Source organism: Lathamus discolor, chromosome 2, assembly GCF_037157495.1.
Source record: "Lathamus discolor isolate bLatDis1 chromosome 2, bLatDis1.hap1, whole genome shotgun sequence".
In the NCBI taxonomy this organism is placed as follows: domain Eukaryota; kingdom Metazoa; phylum Chordata; class Aves; order Psittaciformes; family Psittacidae; genus Lathamus; species Lathamus discolor.
In genome coordinates this window covers 99,005,326-99,018,279 of record NC_088885.1, presented here as the reverse complement: position 1 = coordinate 99,018,279, position 12,954 = coordinate 99,005,326, and the positions used below count along the sequence as shown (strand labels likewise).

Below are 12,954 nucleotides of genomic sequence, written 5' to 3'. Positions count from 1 at the left end.
CTCTGTATTATTTTCTTATCAGGCTTATTTTAGACTTGAGAGCCATGAGGCCTCTAGTCATGTGTTGAAGAATCTGTAATAAACTATTATACACTTGTTATAATCAAACTGTTATGAAATGCCTATTGATAATAAACTGGCCTTTTTATGGATTATCAACCACGTTGCAAGGATAGGGTGTTTGTGTTGGGTTACAGTTACCAAATTTTGGGTTTACTGCCATGAGTAAAAGTGTGTTTCAGTGAGAGTTCTGCAAGTGTTCAGACTACAGAAATTTGTAACCTCAAACTTCGAGTGTCTTTTCAGCAATGAGTCATTTTCCATGTGCCGTGTTACAAAGTTATTGTTTTGCAGTATGATGTCCATCAAGCTACATTTAGATGTAATTTATCTGATTTTATCATCTGACAATTTTTAACACATGATTAGCTGTTTAACTGATTTATTTGCTTCTAGAAAAGAAAGGCCTAGCAAATGAGAAATAGAAATTAACTTCAGTTAAAGTAAGCATGCAACTAAGAGTTTAGGTATGTCATAGATCCTATTTTTTTTCTTATTTTACTACTTCACATATATTCCAGAGCTTAATACAACAGGTGGAGCAAACCTTCCTTCAACAACACCCATATCTCAGTCTACAGTTTCTACTCAGAATTTGGTAATGTCTTCATCAGGAGTTGGAGGAGATGGTAGTGTTACCTTAACTCTTGCTGACACTCAGGGAATGTTGTCAGGTGGTCTTGATGCAGTTACACTTAATATCACTTCACAGGTAAGAAAAGTTTTTCTGAACTAACAGATAAACTAATATCACTGGCCTACAGGGCAGGAATCAGAGATTTTGCTTAGAAAATAATTTTGTCCTGTAAACACATAGTGTTTGAATATTCAGTTAACTTTCCTTCTTTCTGCCAACAGTGTGTGCACACTGGCATATAGAAGCATAAACTATTTAAACAGAAATACAGGTAAATTTAGCAGGTTTCTTTTTTTACAAGAATCAGGTAGGTTCTACTGTTTCAAACGTTGTTTGAGATCAGTTTTAGTGATAAATGAAACTGTGTTGTACCTCATCATCGCTATGCAGAAATACGGCTAAATATTCCTAATCTTTTTATTGTTTAATATGGTAAATTTTTGTTTTCCTTCTTGTGAACATGATAGTTGAAGAGCAGATGCAACAGTTCCTTTCACAACAAATAACAGGACAGAATCTAAATTAAATCGACTGTCTTTAAAAACAGGTAGTGTTATAAGAAATTTTATAAGAATAGTGCTGTATGGGCTGTCATCTCCGCACTAGCTGTAGCATTAGTTTGATTTTTATCGTAATTAAAGATTTTTTTGGTGTCATCAAGAGCCAGGCATGTTGGTAAATAGGATGTATAGAATATATAGAATAGGGAGGAAAAAAAAAAACCCAAACAGATCCAAACAGTAAATAATATTTAAAGTCCAGAAAGTGAAAATTTAGGGTCATTGTGTGTTTGGCATTTTGGTGTAGATTTTACATCTGAAAACTTGGGCTGTTTCTTCTGCTTTCTTGGCTTAACTAGATTTAGATTGATTTTTATTTACTTTTTGACCTGAATTAAAGTGTGTAAATGTATGTAAATAAATGACTTTTTGTCAGGCATATGATGTGATTAAACCTTGAGAAGCAAAGTCAGTGAGGATGGTTATATGCTTCCTTCTGCAATTTTGCTCTGGGGAAGGGAAGGAAAAACTTCTTAAATGTTCTTATGACACATCTGTGATTTCTGGCATCACAAAGTAACAAAGCAACATGTGGTTTCATTTCAGACTTTGTAATAATTTAAGTGATTACATTTGGCAGTGTTGATGTTTATTAATAAGACACTATGCCTAATGTTAAGGCATGCATAAATAAAAAATAAACCTTGTTTTGGGCACTATGCAAACACAGTCTATGTTGCAGGAATTGGTGGTACATAAAGGTACTGTGGAAACTGAAGAGTCTTCAACAGTAATGTAGAGATAGAAGTAGTAGTATGGTATTAGTATATCTAAAGTAGTAATTTTCTATCTTACTTTCATGTTGTTTTGAAGTAGGTATAATTAAGAGATTTTTAAAAAGGAAAATATTGTGGGAAGATCACCCAGGAAAGAGGATGTCAGCTGAAGAGACAAAGACAAGGGAATGCTGAAACATTTATGCACGTTTATGCATGACTGAATCTCTGCTCTTACAGACTTGCAGCAGTTGTTGCGCTGTAAACTGCTAGACTTAAAATGGAAGGAGAAAAGGAGAGAAAACAGCATTTATTCAGATAGGGTTCTGAAGTGATCTTGTTCAAAAAAATCAAGTACTTTTGAGGTATAAAAATAATTTATGTGACTACAGTTAGCTGTTTAAGCATAGTTATTCTACTTTCTTTGTTGTTTTTTTCCTGCCCTCTTTGACAGGGTCAACAGTTCCCTGCTATACTCACAGATTCCAGTCTCGCTAGCCAAAGTGGTTCAGGTTCACAGCAAGTCATACTGGTGAGCCATACATCCCATTCAGCATCTGCAAACTCTGATGAAATAACGTATCAGGTAGATAAAATATATTTCTGTACATTTTGTGGGTAAAGGGCATTATTTAATCAAAATATTGGAATGATTCCTCTATATTCTGAAGCAGGAAGGTTGATGTCATTCCCCAGAAGGAATATTAGGAAGAGGTTCATTGTGACTTCCTAGTCACCCAGTTTCTAAGTTTTGAGTTGAAAACACATTTTCACATACCAGAAAGAAATGCAATTAATAATGTGTTTCTTCCTACAAATTATATGACCATGCTCTCAACACAGACGGCTCCAGAAATTTCCAGGTCAGTTTGCAATTGGATAACCAGAAATTGACAAAGTTGAGAGCTGTGGGGAAAAATAGCAGCTATTGCCACACCTTTTCCATTCTATTTTTCTGTAACCTATTCGTTTTAATAGTAGTGCAGTATAAAGTCTTTTCAACTTCTTACATATTCAGATTTCAATAGGAACTTTGACATATGTGATCTGGTATTACTATTAGAAAAAGTAGTCTAGACTTCTCTTCTTGAAGGCAAAATGAGTGTTTTCAAGCAACCTGGTAATGCAAGCTCTAAAATCAGAAAAATGAGAGAGGCATATGGTGAACCATGACTAAGTGAAGAGGTGGTGGACTGGACTGGCAAGTAGAGGGCAAAATGTGGGCAAGTTGTGCTGATACGGGCACTAGAAACCTCAACAATGATAAGGACTGAAGGAAGGCTGCCTGCTTCAGATGTATGTGTGTAAATAAAGCTGCTGAGACAAGAATATGCTAGAAGAAACACTCTTGGAAAAATCGTTAACAACCGTGTGTGTCTCTGAAGTGCTAATATGCTGCTACATGCAGCATGGAGAACAGACTGGAGGAATTAGATATCTGCATGCAGCTGCAGGGCTGTAATGTCATTGGAATCAGAGAAAGAAGGTGCTACAGCTCATACAGCTGAAGTGCTGCCATGGCTAGATTCAAGATCTTTAGGAACGACAGAGTGGCAACATGGCAGTGGGAATGCCAGGAGTTCTGCCTGGTGAATCGACTGAGACCTTATGGGTAAGGACTAGCAAGCAGACCAGTGTGGGTGACACTGCCTTGAACACTAACTGCTACAGATTGCTTGATCAGGAGGAAGTAAAAGATGAGGCTTTCATCTTGGCCTTGGGCAGCCTGCCCTGGTTGACTCTTTTTGAGTAGAAGAGTTGAACTAGATGATCTCAGGAGGTCCTTCCAACCTAAACAAACCTGTGATTTGTATTCCCTGGTCCAAATGGGTTACTTCAACCTGCCTAAAATCTGCTGGAAGGGCAACAGGCAAGGCACAAGGAATCTAGATTTCTAGACTGTATAGATGATAACTTCCCGATACAGATGACTGAGAAGCAAAGAAGTAGAAGTAGTATTCTGGACTTGATAATTGCAAGCAAGGAGGAACTGATTGGAAATGTGAATATCAGGGATATCTATTCACTCTGGAGTTCAGGATCCTGAGGGAAGGAAATAAGGCAAATAGCAGGATGACAGCCCTGAGCATCAGAAGAGCAAGCTGCAGTGTGTTCAGGGATCTGCTGGTATGGGTTGACCTTGGCTGGACACCAGATGGTCACCCAGAATGCTCTGTCACTCCTCTCCTCAGCTGGACAGGGGAGAGAAAATATAGCAAGTCATTTCTGGGTTGAGGTAAGGACAGGGGAGAGGCCATGGGAAGGCAATAGAGCAAATAATCCTGGAAAGCATTTCCAAACATAAGGAACAAGAAGGTGATTAGGAGTATTCAGCAGAGATTTCTGGAGGGAACTTGAGTTTAACTGACCTGAGAGCCTTCCATGATGAGATGATTGGCTTGGTGTGGTTTGTCTTGACTTCAAAAAGGCTTTTGATTTTATCTCCCATAATCTTCTTGTAGGCAAGCTGGGGTTCCTTTGTATCTATAAAATTCAAGGAATTTAGTGTTATTTTATTTGAAGAAAGTGAAATTTTTCCAAACGTTCCTCATTGATAAAAATACAGCACAACCCCATCCAAATTATATCAACTTTTTGTTGTGTTTCAGTACTTCTGGAGCTTTAGGTTGGTAACTCAAAGAGTTTTACTTTCTTAAGTCCCTAATGAAGAAAGTAAATAAATCGAAAATACTCTTGTTTGTAAAATCAGAGATATTTTTTTTTTTGCCTGAAATATTTTTGTCTTAGGCTTTTGTTCGGTGAGAGATGTGAGAATTATCTGAGATGATCTGGAATATGAAACAGCATATAGGGAAATACTGATACAAGCACATTGTATTTCTAATGCATAAATTAATTTGACTGTAGTTGGTATAATCGTTGTTTTCTTTATCTATACATGTCATTCTTAAGAGCAATGAAATACAAGTTCATATTTACGTACACTTTATTTAATTTGTGTTGCTAAGTTGCTTGAAGTACTTTACAAAAACAGGTCTTGTTGAAGGTAGTTCTTGAAAAATAAGCTGCTGTTGTGGATATGCCTATGAAATGATTTGACCGTGTGTTTGTAAATTGTTACAGGTGACAGAGGTTTCTCCTAATGTGACTAAAAGCAGCCAGACGGAAAAAGAAGGTCGTGTGCACCAGTGTTTTGAGTGTAGTCAAACTTTTTCTTCAGCCACCATGTTGATGCAGCATAGTAAAGAGGTTCATGGCAAGGAAAGGATACATGTTTGCCATGTATGCAATAAAGCCTTTAAGCGGGCAACACATCTCAAGGTATTTGGCAATAACTGTTAATTGTTCTGTTAAATCCTTTGTTTGGGACTTTTTGTGATATTAATGAAAGGTACCTGTTATCCCTTTACCTTTCCTTTTACAGTGTGAGAGGTGTGCATCTGAGAGAGGGAGTCTAAGTAGTGATGTATACACAGATAGAGAACTCTCTCTTGGAATGTGGAGAGGATTTGAATGCGTATGTTGATTACAGAATGAAAAATGTGAATGCCTGTTGTGGAAGTAATAGTGCCTGAAAAATTTCCGCTGACTTTTATTTGCTTATGTATCTCATCAATGCTAATCCTGATTTCCAGATAAGCTGTTGGAATCATAGGAATCTATACACTTCACACTGTGTAGTTTGATTTTTAGATGCTCTCTTGGATGTCTGCAGAGGGAGCATTTGTTTTAAAAGATCCTTATGTTATTGCTGTTGTCTGCTGATATTTTATATTTAGTTTTATTTAGATTATGACCAACCTGATAACTTCCAAGTCTTTAAAAAAAAATAGTGGTGTCTTTAAATTTTTAATTAGGTTATGGAATGCTCCTGTTAGGATTATTCAGCTCTACTAGACAAGTGCTATGACAAGGCCAGTGTCCTATCTCTGATTGATTCTAAAAGGCAGTGATTTGAAGAAGTGCTTTATGAAAAGAGGAAACATATAACTTCCCCAAAATTTTGCCAGCTTCCCAGAATTTATAGCAGGAAATTTCTGGAGACGGAGGTAATGTCTTAGTATTAAGTAGCTCTTAGGAGAGCTTTTCAATAGATTTCCTTTCACTTTAGTATCATATTTTAAGGAAATATACTCTGTGAAGTTCACCCCCTTGGAGTGATTATGTGTGTCAATCAGACTGTTGGTCCTTGGGGGAAACTCATAAAATGTGATGCTGTGAAACTGTTAGCCTATGGTTTAGGCTAATTTTCCAGAAAAAAAAAAAAAAAAAACACAATAACAACAAAACCGAAAAAAAAAAAAAAGAAAAAGTAAAAAAATGCAGTATTGATACTTGTTTTCCATAAGTAATGAAAACAAAACCAAAATACCAATCTCTCTTTCATTTGTTCCTTAGAACTTGCTGGTGTTATTTTTTTTTTCATATTTAAACCTTTACTTCTGTTGCATACTGGTCCCAGGTTAAAGATATGACAAGGTAAATTCCTATTCTGGTATTGCCCTTGGGTTATTATTATTGCTTTCTCATGTAGGCAGTGGTGAAGTTGCAATAAGAAGTCCAATCCAAAGGCAATAAGAAGGCAATCAAAAGAAACCTTGGGACGATTGGTCAAGGGTTATTAGGGAGAGTTTTGACTCTCCAGAGCTTAATGGTGGTAATGGAAGGGTCAAGTGTTTATTGGTAAGAATCAGGGGTAAGGCCAACAATGCAGATTCTGTTATAGAACACCCAACCAGGATGAAGAGGCAGACAAAAGACGCTGTAAGAGGCTGAGAGGAGTCTTACAGTCACTAGCCCTTGCTCTCATGCGTGGGCTTCAACTTACCAGATGTCTGCTGGATACAATACAGCAGAGAGAAGACAGTCTAAGGAGGTTCCTGGAGTGGGTGAAAGATAACTTTCTGACATGGCTGGTGAGTGAGCCAGCTCAGGAAGGTGCCCGTTGGACCTGTTCTGTGCAAACAGAGAAGGACTTGTGGGTGATGTGATCATTTGAGGCTGTCTTGGGCATAGTGAGCATGAAATGACAGAGGTTTTGATTCTTGGGAACAGAGAGCTTTGGCTAGAATTCAGGAGGAAAGAAAAAAGAGTGCATGACCTTTGGAAGAAGGGGCAGGCAGCTCGGGAGGACTACAAGGCTGTTGTGAAGACAGGAATGGGGAACAAAATGATGCCTTTGACGCAGTGCCCCACAACATTCCCCTGGAGAAACTGGCTGCTCATGGCTTGGGTGGAGGTACTGTTCACTGGGTAAAAAACTGGTTGGATGGTTGTGTCCAAAAAGTTGTGAATGGAACTAAATCCAGTTGGTGGCCAGTCACAAGTGGTGTTCCCCAGGGCTTGGTATTGGGGCCAGTTCTATTTAATATCTTTATCAATGATCTGAGTGAGGTGCTCAAGTCCACCCTCAGCAAGTTTGCAGATGACACCAAGTTGAGTGGGAGTTTGCTTATAGGAAGGACTCTTTTTACAGGAAGACTTGTAAGAGGGATCTGAACAGGCTAAATCCATGGTCTGAGGCCAATTGTATGACATTCAACAAGGTTCAGTGCTGGGTTCTGCACTTGGGCCACAGCAACCCCATGCAATGCTGCAGGCTTGGGGAAGAGTGGCTGGAAAGCTGCCTACAGAAAAGAACCTGTTGGTCGATAGCAGCTGAACATGAGCAGCAGTGTGCCAGGTGGCCAAGAAGGCCAACAGCATCCTGGTCTGTATCAGAAATAGTGTGGCCAGCAGGATATAGGGGAGTGATCACCCCACTGTACTTGGCACTGGTGAAGGCCACACCTTGAATCCTGTGTTCAGTTCTGGGCCCCTTGCTGCAAGAAGGACATTGAAGTCCTAGAGCAGGTCCAGAGAAGGGCAACAAAGCTGGTGAAGGGTCTAGAGCACAAGTCTGATGAGGAATGGCTGAGGAAACTGGGGTTGTTTACCTGGAGAGAAGGAGGCTAAGGGAAGACCTTATGGCTTTCTAGAGCTACCTGAAAAGAGGTAGTGAGGTGGGTGTTGGTCTCTTCTCCTAGGTAACAAGCAATAGGACAAGAAGAAGTGGCCTCAAGTAGCACCAGAGGAGGTTTAGTTTGGCTATTAGGATAAAAATCTTTATGGAAAGGGTTATGAACAAAGTATTTCAAGAGCTCTGGGTTGGTTGTGCTGTTGTTTTTTGGTTTTTTTTTTTTGCTTCAGATAACTAGTGAAAGGGACTAATGTATGCAAAACAAGCAATGCGTACAGTTATTGACAGGGCTTTTCAGAAATGAAAAGTTACTGATGCATCAGCATTACAAAGAGTTGATACACAAAAAACAATCTCTTTCTTCAAAGAAAAATAAAAAAAGCAGGGTTCGATCTTCTTCCAGCTTTTTAAAATGGTCTGAAATGTATTTTTTTCTATACTGGCTTAGGAACACATGCAAACCCATCAGGCTGGACCTTCACTGAGTTCCCAGAAACCTAGAGTATTTAAGTGTGATACTTGCGAAAAAGCCTTTGCTAAGCCAAGTCAGCTGGAGAGACATAGTCGCATTCACACAGGTAATGCCAAAAAGTACTTTTATCTCATAAGATTTTCTCATGAACATCTGGGTGTTAATGTTTGGAGTCCTTGCTCTTGGTTTCAGGTAACTGCATTCAGATATCAGTATTTAGATTAAGCTTAAAAAAAGTGAATTTCTTTTGAATTAAGAGTTTAGAAACTAAAATAAGGAACAACAGACTTGAAATCTCAGAAACGGATGTTTTGTTCAGAGCCAGAACTTTATGCTTCACTAAGCTTCTTCATATTCTGGGACTAGCAATACTGCAACGGTGATGTGAATGCATAAGCTTGTATCTAAAAGTTTGTCAATCTTTGAAACAGATTAATAAAAGCATATTTCAATGTATTATTTAAAGTGGTGTAAAGACTCTGGATATGATCATCTTCAAGCATCGTAAAATGTGCAAATGAGTGGGTGTGCTCGATGTTAAGTAAGTGACAGTCTTGACTACCAATGCTGACTGCTGTAGGCAGTGCTTCGTTGTCATTGAACTACTTAGTTCATCTGTTTCTAATGACAGTGCTTTTAATTTGTTGTGTTCTAATAACAATGCTTTTAATTTGTTGTGTTCTTTCCTGCTTAATTATTTTAAACTGTTACTCTATAAAAAGACTACACTGATGTCTAGGGAGCACGCATTTTTGATAGAAGTGCTTTTCAGGTTGCAGCTTCTGCCCTGCTATAGGCTGAAAGCTGTACATAGGATGGTCCAACTGCCTTCACCTTCTGTATCTCAAGGACAGATGCCCCCAAACTATTACAATCCTTGCTAAATCCATTTTTATATTACTGTTGCCTGATGTTGAAACAGCAAGTCAATCCACATGATAGTTATTCTTCCCGAAGAGAATGTTCTTCTAGAAGTCTCTTAAGACCAAAAGAGTGAAAATGTGCTGCACAGATATTTTTAAAGGGGTGCTCTTACATAAACTATGATTGGAAAGGTTAATGTAAACCTAAGGTGATGTGCTTTCCTAAAGGTATGATCCTTGTCTAGGAGAAAGTACTTGTGATTTCTTTCTTGATTAAACATTTTGAATGACTTCTAATGTGCAGTACCTACTGAATCAGCAGCCAGAAGGAAAACATATTATTTTTCTGAGTAGCTCTAAATATCTTGTACATTTGGATTTATCAGTGAAGAGCAGTTTGGAGAAGTATTGCCAAAATTAGATGGAAGTAGGTGCTTCCAGTTCTACCAGAAAGACACGTGGTAACCCATTACACAACACCAGACAGGCTGTTCATCTTAACTGGAAAACCTGGAGTCAGAAGTATGTGAGGAAAATTAGATTTCACTTCAAACTTGTGAAAACATTGTTAACAAAAATAGAAAGAACACTTTTGTGCTTCTGAGGACCTTTGTCTGAGCATGGAAACTACAGTGTATTTGTAAGTTCTGAAAGTGCTTTTAGAAGTCCTTAATGACATACGGCACTGTGTCTTCTGTTGATGTCAGAGGCTGTGGTGTTGAGTGTTGAAGCAAAGGTCTGGTTTTGCCAAGTAGGTCTTTTAAATATTTTTATAATTAATATGTTCTTGAATTTCTGTTTAAAAACAGTGTGCTGGCAGGTTTGGAGTAATATGCCTGCTATGGCAAGGTGTGGGTATCACTAGTAGCTATTGGCATAGGAAGTCCCATGTGGAAATACTGGAACTTTTTTTAACGCGTTTGACTTTCTAGTTTCTTACAAGTGTCAGCTTTGTTAATTCTATAATATGGCTTTATTTACATTATTCTAAACGATGTAAAAAGGTGATGGTTCCATTGAGTACAGAAAAGTCAAACTGGTAAACTGACTTTTTTTGCTCATCTATTAAATAATTGACTTAGATAATGAATTGGATAGGAAAGACAACAATATCAGTGGTTTAAGACTTATGTAAATATTCTGACACTTAATTTGGGTTGTCTTGCTGACAGTATGAAGCCATAGTATTTTGAAAAAGTATCAAGGGGAAAGATCATGTCTACTTAACTTGTAGGTCATCTTGATAGTTTTTACTGAATTCTGAACTGTATTTTTATGTTGAAATGAGAAATTATTAAAGAAGATTTTCTTTTTTTATTAGGGGAGCGGCCATTTCAGTGTACGCTGTGTGAAAAGGCTTTTAACCAGAAGAGCGCTCTTCAGGTCCACATGAAAAAGCACACAGGAGAGAGGCCTTATAAATGTGATTACTGTGCAATGGGATTTACACAGAAAAGCAATATGAAACTACATATGAAACGGGCTCATGGTTACACTGGTATGTAGCATAATGATAGTAATGGTGAGTGCAGAAAGCCATGTGCTTTCCTAGGAAAGCACAAAACACTTCCTGTAAGTTACTGAGGAACTGGACATTGATAGCCAAAGACCAGAATTGATAAGCTAATAGTGGCACATGCAACCCAAAAGCAGGTTGAAATAGAGATTGGTTACTGCTTATGGTTTGTGGTTTTATATGTGGAGTTCTGTAGTATAGAAATACAAAGTTCAGACACTATTATAGAAAAACAGCCAATTATATTAAGGGTTTTTAAATTATTTTTCAGAGAGCCTCTAATGAATTTACAGAATCTGAAGTAGTTGTGTAACACCTTTCCCAGCATGACTCCTTTATTCCCAAGTGCTGTATTTGTCATATTCTTATACTATACATCAAATCAAACTGATTTGTCTTTTCATCTTGTACTTTGGTAGGTCCTGTACAAGAGCCTGCTAGTCATCCAGAACAAGAAGGAGAAGATATTAGTCGTGCTCTGAATTTAGAAGAAGTGGTACCAGAATCTTCAAATGAATGGCAGAGTATAGGCAATGTTTTTCGATGACACCTTAAAATTTGACAGCTAAAAACGTTTCTGGGACTCAAATTTCTCTGAACAAGTGTTCAAGAAAAGTCAAAGGTGGATTTTACAGTTAAAGCTTCAAACATTGAAAATGTTAACAGTAGAATAATATATTAGGTTTTTGTAATTATTTACAAAAAAATACCTTAAAGAATCATTCTTTTTTTTAAGCTTGTAGATGAATACCGGGAAAACATCATTTAATCTGTGCTAAGTTGTCTGTGAATCAGTGAACTCAGGTAATACTGTATACAGTTTCATCTTCTAATTCACAGCCAGTATATCTATTTGAAAAATAAACTGGAACTTCATATCAGAATAGAATTACTCCCTTTTTTAAAGGAGGTGAAGAACAACTTTGTGGGAAAACCATGAAACTGTTGGTCAGCTTTCTATTTTTTATGTGCTTGAAGAAATAATTGAGGTTGGAGACAAAGTGTTACAGAGAAAATGCATGCAGTATAAGATAGGGTGGTTTGTGTTTTGGGATTTCATTTTTTTTAGGCGCAGGAAAATGCTGTACTTCTGTTTTAAGTTATTTATTTTTTTAGTACATTTTGAGAATTTGTTGAAGAAAATAAAATGCCATGAACTTACTGCTTTTCTTGAGTTCAGCTCTTGAGAAGGGAGCATGTTCATTTCCATTCCAACCGCAAAGGCAGTTAGTTGTTAGTATTCATATGAAAAGTCTGAGGCTTAAAACTCAGCAATACTTATTTAAAGAGAATCCAAACTAGAAGAGGTTCCATTGAAAGCCTCTTCTCTTTTTGTTTGCTGTAATGGATCAGCAGGTACATATCTCAGTATCTGTGGAAAACACAGCCATATACTAAATCGGGGAAGTAAACATACAGTTTAGTGTTAGCAGTGAGAAAGTTAGGTGCACACTAGGTCACCTGTGTTATACAATATTCCCCGGTGCCGTAAACAGTTATCATTTCAAATCTGTAAATTCCTCATGAATTTCTTTGTGAAATTTAGAAATATGTTACTTTGTTGTTGTTGAAGTCATTGTTTCAGCAAACCTACCTAGCTGACTTAAGTCATGCTTTGAAAGGTGCCACTTGTTAAGTATATTCATAACAAAGAAACACTGGAGTAAAAACATAGTCATCTTTTAGACATTCCAAAGACAGAAGCTCTTTTCTTATTTTTACCTTGTTCTTTTGAATTTTATTTATATGTTACATATATATAGATATATATATGTGTGCTTGTATATGTATATATATATTTAAAGTTATATGAGCCTCTGTGTGGCTGATCAGTATATTTTGTAAATACTAATCCAGTTGCAGGAAGTTCATGTTTTCAGTTTGCCACAAGTACTTCTAGATCAGTGGTGGATTTGTTGTACTATAATACAGAGCTGGATTTTAATTTACCTTAAGAAAGATAATTGTTCTCAGATCCAAAAAACCCTTTGCTGTAAATATTGTCTATACTTTGTCTATGATACAAACCAGTTATTTCAGATTGCTGAAGCAAGAAATCACTGTTGGTTTTGATAAGGCATCTCTTAATTCTTTTGTTAACTTTTTGGCATATGTATATAAGTAATATAGTTGGTGACATGAAAATAACACTTTTGTTATGTGGAATATTTAATTCAAAACCATGATAAATAATACTACTTTTTTCCAAA

At 37.1% G+C, this 12,954-nt stretch overlaps 1 protein-coding gene across 1 annotated transcript in view; it reads left to right on the top strand.

Moving 5' to 3' along the window:
* The window catches only part of ZNF236 (zinc finger protein 236), a 72,441-nt gene extending 59,487 nt beyond the window's left edge, over positions 1 to 12,954 (top strand). The window contains exons 28-33 of the mRNA XM_065667867.1: positions 582 to 772; positions 2,428 to 2,559; positions 5,058 to 5,255; positions 8,342 to 8,471; positions 10,550 to 10,726; positions 11,164 to 12,954. Of these exons, the coding sequence (XP_065523939.1) occupies positions 582 to 772; positions 2,428 to 2,559; positions 5,058 to 5,255; positions 8,342 to 8,471; positions 10,550 to 10,726; positions 11,164 to 11,291 (956 nt within the window). The 3' untranslated portion in view covers positions 11,292 to 12,954. The remainder of the gene's footprint in view (positions 1 to 581; positions 773 to 2,427; positions 2,560 to 5,057; positions 5,256 to 8,341; positions 8,472 to 10,549; positions 10,727 to 11,163) is intronic.